Raw genomic sequence first — 14,652 nt, forward strand, 5'->3', positions numbered from 1 at the left:
ATTACCTGCTTATGCCCACCATGTTACATAACATATTGACCATGTTGTTATCAACTACCAGTCTTGCATAGTCCATTGATTCAGGCATTGGATTTCAATATCTCTTGGTTGAGAATTTGTCTAATGGAACTTTCCTCACAATTGAGCTGCAATATAATATGGTCTATGTGAAGTAGATGAGGTGGTCACTGGTCAGAAATAAATCAATAGATATTTGCACAAACTCAGCTGCAATATTAATATGGTCTACGTTCTTTCTATGAATGTTCAACATGATCATTTGTATGAGTAAGACTATATCCTCCTAATACTCTTACTATTATATTTTGTTAAAAAGGTATTAAATGAAAAAGTTTGAAAGCAAAAGTTACTTAATTTACCTTCATTATTGAATAATAATAACTAAGATGCTTATCAACGATATCAATAGAAGGGTGACATTTTAGTTAGACTGGAGGAATATATACCAAATTAGGTTGTAACCTTCATATAGTTGTTAAGCAACTTTCAAGGGTGACATTTATGGTTTTGGTATTGCTCTTGTTGAGCTTCTTCCTAGTTGGAGGCCAGTTTCTTACTACTTTCTGAAGACCTGTCATTGGTTATTAGATGTTTGGATCCTCTGCAAATAAGGGTAGGAGGATAGAAAAGATTGAGTTGAAATAGAGAGTTGATGAAGAGAGAACGAAGAATCAAAGATGGCGAAGATGCAATTTTGGTATGTTATACTCTACAATATGATATCTCTATTTGTTTTGAACAAGCCATATCTCTTCTTTTTGGTCTTAACCCTTCTATTCTAATAATTTGGAGTTTGGTTCGAAGGTAAGTAATATTTGTCATAGGATTGTTTCAGCCGAGATTTAAATTCAAATTCTTCCGAACAATTCGTTCATTATAGGTGGAATGAGACTTATCACTACCATTCATAGAGAATAACATTATGTAGAGGAACAACCAAATATCTACGGAGTAGTAATTTTCACAAATAATTATCTTGAATAAATAGATAAATTAAAATGCTTCCAATAGTCCAAAATCAAAAGGCAAAAATTACCCCTTAACACAGCTCTAGGAAAACTGTGCTAAAGCACCTCTGTGCCCTGTGCTAAGGGGTTTTACACAGTCACCTAAAGAAGGAAAAACTGTGTATGTGCATATGGTTATTCAACATTAAATTTAGCAGCCAAATGGCCAACTCTAACAGCAATTTTACTCCCATAATAAACATCCTTGCAATTGTATGCTTTCAAGGGTCTTGCTTCAAATGTAATGGACTTGTTAGTTGCAACCTCATTAGTTGTTCTCTTGTAAGTATTGAACCACTTAGCTTGCATGTAGCTATTTCTTCTCCATGGAGGTACATGCATATCCATTGTTTTCATAGAATCCTTAATAGCACTGCACATTATCCTCACAACCCTTTTCAGCTCTTCCACTTTACCAACAAATACTAAAGGGAAAACATCAAGTAATGAAGTATATTGATTTGTGGGTCGAGCTATTTCAAATTCAGCCATAAGGGATGTTTCAACAATGTAACGATTTCCACCATAATTCACATCAATGTACTCATAGTCACCCGATGGAAATTTTCTATTTCTTTCCCACTTAGATTTGCAAAGCCCTGTACACAAAAAAGTACCCGAAAAGAACATCAAGACAAATCCCATGACTTGAATCAAAATAACTTCAATAATAACTAGCATAAGCAATTTTAGTATAGTTTTTTTTCTTATATACACATTAAATAAAATTTAACCTAATCTTAATTTATGTTTTAAATTAGATCAAATACATATGCACATTAAATCAATCTTACCAAATCAATACTAATTCAAATTTGAGCAAAAAACAATTAAGCAAATGCAAAACCTCACATTTGAATGAATTAAGCAAAAGTAAATAGTAGAGTAGCAAAAATTCTTACCAGCATCAAAACCACTCTCCCGCAAGCGTGACATGATTATGCGTTTGAATCCAGACGAAGACTTATCACCGCCAACAACTTGAATGGCAAGTTCAACCTCTCTTCTAATTTTTTCCTTCACAAAATCATAATCACCACCAAAAATCTCTTTCAATATATCCTTTTTCTCCTCATAATCATACCACTCAAAATCACGATCATCATTATTATCAAAATCAAACGCATCTTCTTTTCCTTGTACTGCTCCCACAGAATTCTTCTCCATGAACGATTTCACAGAATTCTTCTCCATGAACGATTTCACAAGATCTGATAAATCATCAGTGAAACTTTCAGGCCAGTGTTCGCTTCCACTGCTTTCACATAGCCTCCCACGCGCCGCCTCATCACTCTTAAACGCCGCCGTTACCTTCTCAATCCTCACCGGAATAACACTTCCCATAATTTCAAACATTGTTCCTTTTTCAATTCCCTTCTCTCAAATGAATAATGTATATGTCGTTGAAAAGGTGAAATGATGTTTATATAATAATAATTAAGAACGAATTAGAAATTAGAAAGAAAATGACAAGAAGATGAAGTAAGAATGATACGAGAGAAGAGAAACGGTGTCAGATTTATTTATAGGAAATAAAATCTCACTTTTACGTTTGTCTTGTAGGATAAGGTTGGTTGCAGCATGAATGTGGTCAATATTACGATATTTTTTTTTATGAACACATGGCGAACAAAAACGTCTAGGTTCATTTTCCACGTATTGAATATCTGGTTATTCCCAAAAGCACGCGCGGTTAAACTGTCCAACGTAACATACTGTCATCCTAATCCAAATCTTAATAACCTTCATAAATGGTAGATTTTCTTAATTAAAAATAGTAAATTCAATTAGTCTATTACTACTATTAAAAGTAGTATATTAAAAGCACAAATTGAGAATATACCCCAAAAAAAAAAGGCACAAAAAGAGAATGATCCATCGTGTGATCATTTTCAGTTAAAAAACAAAAATTCATGTGATCATTTGAAGACCCCCATCTTGAACGTTGAACCATATATATTTTTCATGTTTTCTTTTGGACAATAGCATGACTAAGTTTTTTCTTTTATAATACTCCCTTCGTCCCTTAATAAGTGACACAGTTGACCCAATTACGTATACCAATGCGTAATTTTGAGTTTAAATATCTTGAATAATATATTGGAAAAAATTATGAAAATTTGATATTTTGAAAATACTCATCGAGACGAATCTAACGACATCTTATATGATATTATTTATCTTTGTATATTAGTAAAAAAATATGGTCAAAATAAGTTAGGTCAAAATTGCACATTTTCAAACAGGTCATTTATTGCGGGACGGAGGGAGTAGTATTTTATTAATTAAAATGTGTTTGATATAATCATGTATCTCAACCAAAACCTAAAAACTACTCCCTCCGTCCCTAATTATAAGACCCTTTTGCTAAAATCACGGGAATTAAAAAAGCGGATATTTGTATTAAAGTTGTTTGTAATCACTATTGTTTTTACAATTTTATCCTTAAGAGAGAGAGTTGGTTTATGTTTTCCATATGCTACTTATTGCTGATTGAAGAAAAAGATGTATAATAAATAGGGGCATGTATGTAAAGAAATAATTAATGTAGTTGGAAATAACAAAGGGGTCTTATAAAAAGGGACAAAAAAAATTCTCAAAAGGATCTTATAATTAGAGACGGAGGGAGTAATTGATAATGTAAATGCCTTAAGTGACTCATGAACGGTCTTATTTGATTGTCTTCTAACAAACTTTACCCTTGACTTTACCAAATAAGACATAAACACAATTCTACAACGTGGAATGATGTTGCCAAATTCAGTAGCATCAATAAGATGACTAAGTTAATCATTTTTATTTTTAAATCTTATAATTTAAACAATCATTCTTGAAAGATAAACGAAAGTATGTTTTTTTTACGAAAGTATTATTCCATAATTAATTATGAAAAAAATTATCTCAAAATAAATTAATCAAGATATATTTTCAAAGTCTCCTAAAAAAAAGTGAGACAAGTCTTACAATTTCATCAAATAAGATGTAACTAAACTTTTGTACAATTTTTTTTAACTAAATTTATTAATCTAATGATAAAAAAACAAACTTATTCATAGTGTAAGACTGATTTATTTTTGCATATTAGACATTATATATTTTATTTTTATAATATTATCATAACAACTTTTAACTCGATTAAATATTATAAGAACTATTTTTTATTGCGCTACTGTGTGTAGATTATAAGGACCATATCTATGTATGGTTTTGGTTTTTTGTTAAAGTATTCATTTATTTTCAATGATACCAAGAACTTCAATGATACCAAAAACATAGTTCGTTATCAATTTAATTTTTTTTAGGAAATTAAAAATTTAAAAATATTAATAAAGTAGTTTATACATTGATATTACATATTGTTTTTTTTTTTTGTAAAAATATAATTATTATTTTTTAACTTTTGTTTATAAAAATAATTTTATTTCCTAAAATAAAGGACAAGTTTGTTTAAGGGAATTTAAAAAAAAAAAAAAAGCCACATCAGAAATTGTATTCTATTTATTTATATAAAAATTCCATTTGAAAAAATGTATGACCTTTATTAAGATGAGCACTAACGTGCATGTCTCAACTTTTATTGATAATTATAATAGAATCCATAAAAGTTTATTTGATTAGTTTATAAATTAAGTTATTTGATTGGTATAAATGAAAAAATTGTAAAATTAAAAGAAAAATGTTACACCAAAACTTAATATATTTTATACAAAAGTATATATATTTTAATGTTTTTATTATTTAATTAAATAAATACTGATTAAATTATAAATAATTTATAAAATAATCTATATAAAATGGTCGAATTTCTTGTATAAAAAAAAAAAATGGTAAACTTTGAAAGATAGATAACAGCCACACAAAATATCAGTGTCCCCCCTATGTATTGTGGAGTCCATCTTTGCTCCGTTTGCCTTTGCTCAATTTATCCCATTTACCATCATGGATGTGTGACATATGGCAAAATAGTATCAAACGGTTGAAATTAAAAAGACAATAATAAACAAATACACATGTGATCATCCAATCCCCAAATTCCAAAACTATCCTCATCCCCTCACTCTCTCACTTCATCTTCAACAATGAAATCCATCGGACAGTGTATATACCACTAAATCTCAACAAATCTTCATGCAAATTTCTTGTAAAAAACCAAACACAAGCCAAACAAATTTGAATAATCATACAAACTTTAAACTACTTTTATATCACCGATTAATTTACAAAACCATATAGAACTCCAACACATTTCTTCATAATCTCACTTTCACAATTCACATTATTCAATTCAAATTACTCTATTTAAATAACTGGTAACAGAACATAACCACCGCAATCACATTGTAACAGCGGCGGTGACGATGATCTCTTCATAATCTTCGATGAACCGCTCATTCCAGAGGATGTTTTGCGATCCTGGCGAGATTTCGACGCGGAGGAGGATTTTTCGGCGGTGGGTTTGTGGCTTTTTCCGGTTGATTTAATTGTTGAAGGTGGTGAAGTGAGAGAATGAGGGTGTGACGGTAGTTTTGGAATTTAGGGATTTGAGGATCACATGTGTGTTTGTTTATTATTGTCCTTTTAATTTCAACCGTTGGATACTATTTTGCCACATGTCAGACATCCATATTGGTAAATGAGATAAATTGAGTAAAGACAAATGTGAGATTCGGGTCAACCCGATCCATTGTTCCAGATTACAAATTACAACCACAGACTTCACACGCAACAGCCCCACACCCAAACCTATTTAATCTCAGCTTCACTCTCAGAGTCCCTTCCTTAGTTCATTTCTAATTCGTAGAGTAGGGTTTTGTATTTTCAATTCCGAAATAATCATCGTTTTCAACCTCAACGGTAGTTCTCTACTCCTCTTCACTATTCCTCCATTGTCGAGAAAAAAAAGTAACCATCAATCACCGTTACTCTGTGGTTGGTTCCATCGTGTTTCCGCGATCACGTGTCTGATTTGAGTTTTGTTTTGTGATGTTAGGTTTAGAGAATCTTCAATGGTTGCTACGGTCTGGTCCGATGATAACAACCAACAACTGGAAGCAACTACTCAATTTCGGATGCTTCTTTGCAATTGTAACTATTGATTTTCTTTCATGTTTTTAATGCGTTGCTGTCATTCTAACTCTAAGTGTTAAAGATGTTTATTGTGTATGTAGATCCTGGCCCTCCGATTGACCAAGTTATTCAATCTGGTGTTGTTTCTCGTTTTGTTCAATTTCTATTAAGGGACAATTTTCCTCGACTTCAAGTTTGTTTCAAACCTGTCTTTTTTTTTTTTTTTTTTTTTTTTATCTTTTCTAAATTTATGTAGTTGAAATTTTGTTGTTTTGATTGGTTTTTTGTGCAACTTTGTTTGTTTAGTTTGAAGCTGCTTGGGCACTCACAAACATAGCATCCGGAACTTCTGAGAACATTAAGGTGGTAATTGATCACGGGACAATACCAATGTTTGTCAGGCTCTTAGTTCACCCAACGAAGATGTTCAGGAGCAGGTATATTTATTAATTATTATACTAAAATGTTATTGCATTAGAACTGGGATTGTCCTCTTTTTTGCTATACACTAAAACTCTGAAATTGTAGGCTGCGTGGGCATTGGGAAACGTTGCCGGTGAGTCCCCTTGGTGCCGTGATCTTGTTCTCAGTCATGGTGCCCTGATTCCACTGTTATCCCAGTTGAATGAGCAAGCAAGGCTTTCTATGCTGAGAATTGCCACATGGACCTTGTCAAACTTTTGCAGGGGAAAGCCACAACCCCTATTTGAGCAGGTAATTGTTGTTTTTGTTAAATTAAAAACTAAACCTGCAAGAAGACCTTTATTTGTGTATTAATACTAGATTATTTTTTATGTACAGGTGAGGCCAGCACTTCCCACTCTCGAGCGTTTGATTTTTTCCAATGATGAAGAAGTCCTGTCAGATGCATGCTGGGCACTCTCATAATATTTCTGATGGAATGAATGACAAAATCCAAGCAGTGATCAACGCAGGTGTATGTGGCAGACTGGTGGAGCTCCTTCTGTAAGCACCAATTCTTCTATCCCTGTTCAACCAATTTTCTATTGCAATTATTGATTATTTTGCCTCTAAATGTATGTGAATGTTTTGAAGGCACCCATCTCCTTCAGTGCTGTTTCCTGCACTTCGTGCCGTGGCATGCATTGTAACTGGAGATGATATGCATAATCAGGTAATGTCATTATGTATTGTGAATTGTTATAATTAGTTGCTACCTAATTATATCTAATTTAAACTTTTATTGAAAAAAGGTGCTGAATTGGTGTTGTGTAGTTATTTTGAATATGTAATTAAAATTTGAAATGTTGTAACCTGAAATTATTGATAGGTAAGTTTTGTAACTCTAATTTTTTTTTTTTTTGAACAAGTTTTGTAACTCTAATTTTATTAAGAGAAAACACCAAAATACTATAGTATGTGGTTGTTGAAGCTTGATTGACAATTTTCAAAAATTAGCCTAGGAATCAATTTTGTTTTTAGAGGGGGTGGGGGAGTTTTGTTTTGGGAAGAACGAAAAGTTATACTTGCTTATTACCATGAATCTAGTCTCTTCTCACTGCTTGTATTATGTCATCTCATGTGCCACCTGTGAGAATAACTTGATTTTGTGGGACTCTTTTTGTCAGGCTATTATCAATCATGGTTCACTCCCGTGCATTTTGAGCCTGTTGACAAATAATCACACGAATATCATCAAGAAAGAAGCTTGTCGTACTATATCATGCATTACAGCTGGACACAGAGAGCAAATACAGGCAATCTAATAAATCCCATCTTTTTTAAACTCAAATGATGTTGAATATCACATTTAATAAAATGCAATGTTAATTTCTTTATTGCTTATGTTGTTCTTCATGTTTGATGTTTGGGCATTACATGCATATAAATTGAAGCTTACATGTTGTTTAACATGGAGATGTGGTGCAATAATAACCATTGTAGTCTTGTTGATGATATATTCAGTTCACAGGTTACACCAATCAGAGTATTAGTTGGGTTGTTCGGTGACCGTAAACCCTTATTTTCCATTTTGTTGTTAATACATCACCTAAGGGAATGTATTGTGATGCTTGACTATTGACATTATGTTTTCTGTTCTAGGTTGGGTCTTGATTTTTGTTTTCATTTTACTGCCTTGTATGGGATTTTATGTTGCTTTCTTTACCAAAATGCACTCTGAACTCTACCTTTTATGTATGATGCAGGCTGTTATTGAAGCTAGTCTGATTGCCCCCCTAGTCAATCTTCTTCAAAATGCCGAGTTTGACATTGCAAAAGAAGCTGCATGGGCACTCTTTAATGTTACATCTGGTGGTACCCATGAGCAAATCAAGTATGTGAAGCTATTTTAAATTTTTATTTTCTGGCTCTTCGTGCTGGCCACATTGAGAGTTTACGTATTAACTTGCCATATGTTGTTGATATTACAAGGTACTTGGAGAGCCAAGGTTGCATTAAGCCTCTGTGTGATTTGCTTGCTATCCATGATCCAAGAATTGTTACTGTTTGTCTAGAAGGTCTTGAGAATTTTCTGAAGGTTGGAGAAGCCGATAAAAGCTATGGAAACACGGGAGATGTCAACTTGTATGTTCAGATGATACCTGACGCTGACGGTTGGGTAGAGATTGAAAACTTGCAGAGTCATGACAACAATGAAATTCGTGAGAAGGCTGTTAAAATTCTTGAAACATATTGGTTTAAAGATGAAGACGAGACAGTACCTCCAAGTTGAAGACTTCTTTTGAGTGGGTAATACGCCTTAGTTTATATCCAACTACGTAATTTAATTTTTTTCGTTATGTTGGCTAAACTAATTGTTTTCAATAATTGCAGGATCTTGGTTAGCTTCAGTAGGGTTGACTCTTTGGGGTCAAGTTTGGGGTGGGGGTGGGGGTCGGGGTCAGTCCTTGTACTTCATGGTATCTGGTGTCAGTGTGGTCTAGTGTCTGTTATGAAGTGCTGGGGTGGATAAGCCTAAACTGCCATGTCCAAATTAAAAGGTGGCAATGGCGGTGGGATGGGTTCAGTTAGCAGCATTGGAGAAACTGAGAAAGTATGCTGCAGCAGCAAGGACCCATGACAACCGGCAAGGATGACTCACTTTTATGTTGCCATGTGACTATATGGTAGATGAGGGGATGACATATCTTGAAGATGAGATTGATATGTCGCCGTTTGTGTAGATTTAGTTTACGTCGTTAATAAGGCAGGTATCACTTATGCGGCTCACCTTTGAGTTTATGTTTAGAGTTAGCTCCGTGAAATTTGAAAAACTAGTGGGATTGTAATCTTTGATTTAGGGTCCATTTGGGTTAGGCTTATTTTGAGTGTATGCAAACGAATAAATAAATTTTTATGTTAATTTATAAGTTCTCACTAACGGAGATTGTATCTTTATAAACTGTTTTTTCATAAACTATATTTACAAACTTATGAATAATACATAAAAGCTTGTTTATTTGCATAAACTTAAAATAAGTCTAATCCAAACGAGCCCTTACTAACATTCTGGCAAGCTGATCTATGTTTTCCTGTAACTTTATTATGAGATGTTTTCTTATGCGTCACATCTACCATCTATCCTCGTGAGATTATTGAATCACCAGACAAGGATGTAAAGAGTGGGGGAATTCAATTGAGGCCCCATCTTCACAAATTGGGAATGTTGTCAATCTTAGATAATGAGAAATTGTGATCTGTTCAAATTTTACTAAGCTATGGTGCTATAACACCATTATAATTGAAATTTGACAACATTTTATACTAAATAACATATTGTGGAATAATAAAAAAAAATTAAAACTAAATAACGCATAGTGGAACAATAGATATTTTTTAAAACTCAGTGTTTAGCGCTGCTTAGAAGTCAACACAATGATTTTTTGTGTACACAGAGGAAACGAACTGAGCCCCATTTGCCAAGATGCTGAGAAAAGATAAGGATGCTCAATTTAATAATGTCATTTTTTAAGTTTAATTCAATAAAACAAGCGTCTTAAGGGAAAAAAAAAAAAAATAGTGCGTTTGGTTTGGTGGCGGCGAGAATTGATTTTGATAGAATTGAGTTTGAGAGAATTGATTTTTGTTAAAAGTGAGTTAAATGTAAATTGATTTATGTTTAGATACACTTATTTAAAAGATATTCTTTTTTTTTTTTTTGGTAGATAAAAGGGATTCTTATGAGTTGATATTGTTTGGATAATATGAATCAAAATTGATTTTGAATATGTAATGACCAAACTATCATTTTAATTGTATTTAAAAGTAAATATATCATTCTCGTTAGATAATTATTTTAGCTTATCATAAATGGATTTTATTGCTTCAAAAATTCATTTAAAATCATATTAATTTATAAAAGTTATTTTTAATTTTTTTTATCAATTGGATGATTCTTAATAGAATATAAGCATCAAAAGAATGCAATTAAAAGAGATACAGTATATGCTCCTTAAAAAAAAATGCAGTATATGTAAAAAAATCACTTGTAAAATAACACCCCCATTAACAAATCCTTCAAAAATAAAAACTGCAATTAACAAAAAAAAAACATTCACCCAACCCAATAGTAAAAAAAATTATTACTTTTTCTACTCTACGCGCGCTCTATTATTTTTCAAAATTGCCCTTCAAATTTTATAATCCGAAAAAAATTAGGATTCTAAAATCCGAAATATATCTATCTAAAAATGAAGACGGTAACATCGCTAGCATCCATTCAAATAATTAAAATCAATTTTTTAGGTACAAATTAGTCATGAAAATTTTACGTTTTAATTTTTTATTATTTTTTTCTTTTCAATCTCTTTCTCTCACTTTTCAATTTTTTATTACTTTCTTTTCTCTTTACACTTTAATTTTTCTTTTTCTCTCTTTCAATTTAACATTTCAAACAATGTCCAACATTTTATCAAGATTTACGGTGGATATATTTGGTTTTGAATTTTAGATGAGTTTATTTTTTAAAATTATTTTGATTAAAAATGAGTTGAAAGTAAATTGATTTATATTCTTATATGTTTATGTAAAATTGAGTTGTATAGTAAATTTTGAGTGTTAAAACCAATTCTAGAATAAAAATCTTCAATTTCTAACCTTAAGTAAAATCAATTATAAAGACAAAATCAATTCTACGAAAAAATGTCAAAATTAATTCTATACACTTCTAGAATCAATTTTGACCCTCTAAAAATTAAAACAAGCATACACTATAATAACATACCGTAGACATTGTGCATTGATTTAAGTTTATATCATTGTAGCTTGCTTTCCCTCTTGCGTTAGTTGAAGTCCTTCCTCAACACGGCTCCAGTTATAATCCCTTGTTGGTCAGGTTTTTATTGTTTATCTTTTATCACTTGTGTCTAAGAGAGAGGTGATAGATGCAATTTATTCTATGTCAACATATAAAGCTCTGGATCCGAATGGCTTCCAACTTATTTTCTTTGTACTTCTTACTTGGAAGAGACAATTATTGTTCCAATTCCTAAAACCGATGAACCTCAAATTTTGGTGGAATTTAGGACGATTAGCCTTACAAAGGTTTTGGTTCAAAGAATTAGGCCCCGATTAGAGAATCTTATTGCTCCTCTTTAAAGCAACTTTATTCCAAACAGAGGTACCGCTGATAGTGACTTGATTGCATAAAAAAGTGTTCATTTTATGAATACCATAAAATGTAAGTATGATTTTCTTACGTGCAAAAGGCTTACGAAAGTGTGGATTGGAACTTTTTGAAGGTCACTTTGTCAAAATTCAGTTTTCCTCCTAAGATTATAAATTTTATCATAAGTTGCAGAATTTCCTCCTCCTTATCTCTAAAATGGAATAATGAGCAGCTTGATAAATTTATTCCTAATCATTGGTTGAGGCAAGGAGACCCTATGTTTCCTTACTTGTTTTTGCTTTGCATGAAGAAATCAACATTGCTTATTCATGAAAAGGTGGATGTAAATCAATAGCTTCCTATTATGATTGCTAATAACTAGATTATCCACCCGTGCGTAGCACGGGTCATAAAATGTTAAAGCATATACAGTTGTTTGTAAAAATATATCAAAATTTTTCCGTAAGGTACGTTGATTGATTTAAATACGATAAAATGGTTATGTATATTATAGGGATCGTTTGGAAATGTAATATCATTGGCAACAAAAAGAAAACACGCATATACAAAATGTTTTCAATAACAATTCAACCTTAGGGTATGGTATGTGCTTTAGAGATTCACTGGGGCAACTTTTACTTGGTAAATCAGATTACTTGCGAATTTCCGCTATTGTTCTTGAAGTGGGAACCATTGGATTGCTAGAAGCTATGAAGATGGCAATTTTCAATGGTATGCATGAAGTTATATTTGAAACGGACAATAGATCTTTAGAAAATGCACTATACACTACTAATACTCCCTTCAATGAATTTAAAAACCTTGTGATTCAATGTAAAAATATCGTTAACTAATCACAATTTTATGGTGCCGTTTTTTAACATACAAGTAAATAAGGTTGTTTCATAATATTGCTAGAGCTGCCTTATCTCATCTTCTCCTTTATATTTTTTTATCCCTCGCTCGCTTTGTAAAACTTACAAATAAAATATCATTTTTCATCCCTCACTCACCTCGTAAATTACAATGTTTTAAACCTCTTATTAAAAATATTTGAAATAAATTGATGATGCACGATTAGGATTACTCTTTCTTTTTACATAAATCAATTTGATAAGATAAATCAACATTGGGCTGGATCCTTTAATATATCCTCATAGAAAATAGTTCATAAACGTAGATAATACTATAGCAATTAATTGATCTCTTACTTCTGTACCTAGCTTCCAAGATATGATAAGCATGCCCAATAAAATGATATCTATGATTTACTTATTATTTGAAACAATTAGTGTGCATGAATTGTTTTCACAATATTCAGCTTATAAGCTTGTGATTCAGTGATTGAGTAAAAAAAGAAAACCTTGTAAGCTTGATTATGTAACATTACACGTTGCGCACTAAACGTATGGGAAGGGGGAAAAGCTTTGTGATTATAAGAGTATGTAATGAAATGTATGGACACACCAGCTAACAGAATATGGACATATAGATAGCAACCAAACCATGTTGCTGCCATGAGGTTTGATATTTTGTGTCGTTGAATCCTTAAGCTATATGGTATAGCTTTTTCTGGGGTTAGAGAATTTTCAAATTCTCCTAACATTTGCATAAAAGCATATATATTAATGTTGTATGAATTTTAAACTACATGTGCATGGAACATCTTTGGGGAGAAAGCACAACAGGGTCTATATAAAATGTTGCGATAATGCCTTAACCATATAGCAACAACAGGGAGAAACTACAAAATGTTTGATAATGCCTTAAGAATCATAAATATTCCTACAATATCAGTTGATCTTAATATCAAAATGCAGATGTTTCTGAAACTATAATACATCTACATAATCAGAAAAGATGGTTTTTGCTATTAACCCAAAAAGGTGCACCCCATAATACAAAGCTTGAATAGATAGTTAATGAAGCCAGCAAAAGGTACCAATAAACTTGCAGATGTTCCACAAAAACAACCTGAAAAAAATATATAGAGTTGGACGTTCAATATATATGTCGTATGATAGTTACGCACAAAAATTGATCGACTTATATAGATTGCTAATAATGGGCGTTTTCTCATCTTTTCTTTGTCGACAATTGCGTACTTTTTACCATAGCTAAAGTTTCTCAAGTTAGGTTTAGTTAATGAGGATCTTTAAGCCTTTTGTAAGGCATAAGGTATTAAAATTAAGGGTAGTGATATTTGTACATCCAATTAATGATAACTTTGGTGACAACCTTGCTTTTATCTCTTTTTATTGGTAAAAAATAATGGAGAGAGAAAAAGGAAGAGAGAGGATAAGAATGTCATGTAAATACGAGAGAGAAAGTTGTCCAAAAGTTGTCACAAATATCATTTCTCTAAAATTAATGTGCATATATCCAAGTTTCCTCCTAAAAAAAAGTTGGCTCGCTCAAAAGTGGAGAAATTTGAAGGTATGATAAACTTTTAAGAAAACTTACTCCATTGGTCAGTATCTTGGTTTTGTTTTACTTGTGGGTAGGGTTACCAACACAAATTTTTCCTATATCTTAGATAAGATCAAATCGAGACTGGAAGCTTGAAAAGGTAGACTATTAAGTAGATTAGGTAGAGTGATTTTGGCTAAATAAGTTCTTTATTCTATGCCTATTTATATTATGCATAATCGTTGGTTGGTGGATGATATATGCAATAAGATTGACTCTAGTATCATACAATTTATTTGGGATGGCAATACTTAATATTAGATAGAGTAGAATACTATTACTCAATCCCCTTAAAGAGGTGGCCTTGCTATCATAATTCAGATAAACTATGGGTCCAATTGATCACAAAGAAATATATTAATGACTCTTACATACTTCAGGTAAAGCATGGTTGGTCAAGAGAACTCATATTCTTGGTGATCTATAGTTAAAGGCAGCTAATATTCAAAGTTCATAGTCAAAGTAGCTAATATTCTCATTATAAGATTCATTACGCACGTGGGTAAAGGTAACATTTTT

General features: G+C 31.9%; 1 protein-coding gene and 1 pseudogene across 1 annotated transcript; one reads left to right on the forward strand and one right to left on the reverse strand.

Annotated features, from left to right (window-relative positions):
- Positions 1-979: 979 nt before the first annotated feature.
- LOC11437894 (uncharacterized) lies at positions 980-2,559 on the reverse strand. Its single transcript, XM_003610460.4, has 2 exons — positions 1,931-2,559; positions 980-1,627 (listed from the first exon to the last, which is right to left on the reverse strand). Exons 1-2 carry the CDS (start codon positions 2,382-2,384, stop codon positions 1,164-1,166), a joined length of 918 nt encoding a protein of 305 aa, XP_003610508.1. The 5' UTR covers positions 2,385-2,559; the 3' UTR covers positions 980-1,163.
- A 2,493-nt stretch (positions 2,560-5,052) lies between these two features.
- On the forward strand, positions 5,053-9,693 carry LOC11438638 (importin subunit alpha-2-like; annotated as a pseudogene).
- The last annotated feature ends 4,959 nt before the right edge of the window (positions 9,694-14,652 follow it).

This window comes from Medicago truncatula, chromosome 4 (assembly GCF_003473485.1).
Source record: "Medicago truncatula cultivar Jemalong A17 chromosome 4, MtrunA17r5.0-ANR, whole genome shotgun sequence".
Taxonomy (NCBI): domain Eukaryota; kingdom Viridiplantae; phylum Streptophyta; class Magnoliopsida; order Fabales; family Fabaceae; genus Medicago; species Medicago truncatula.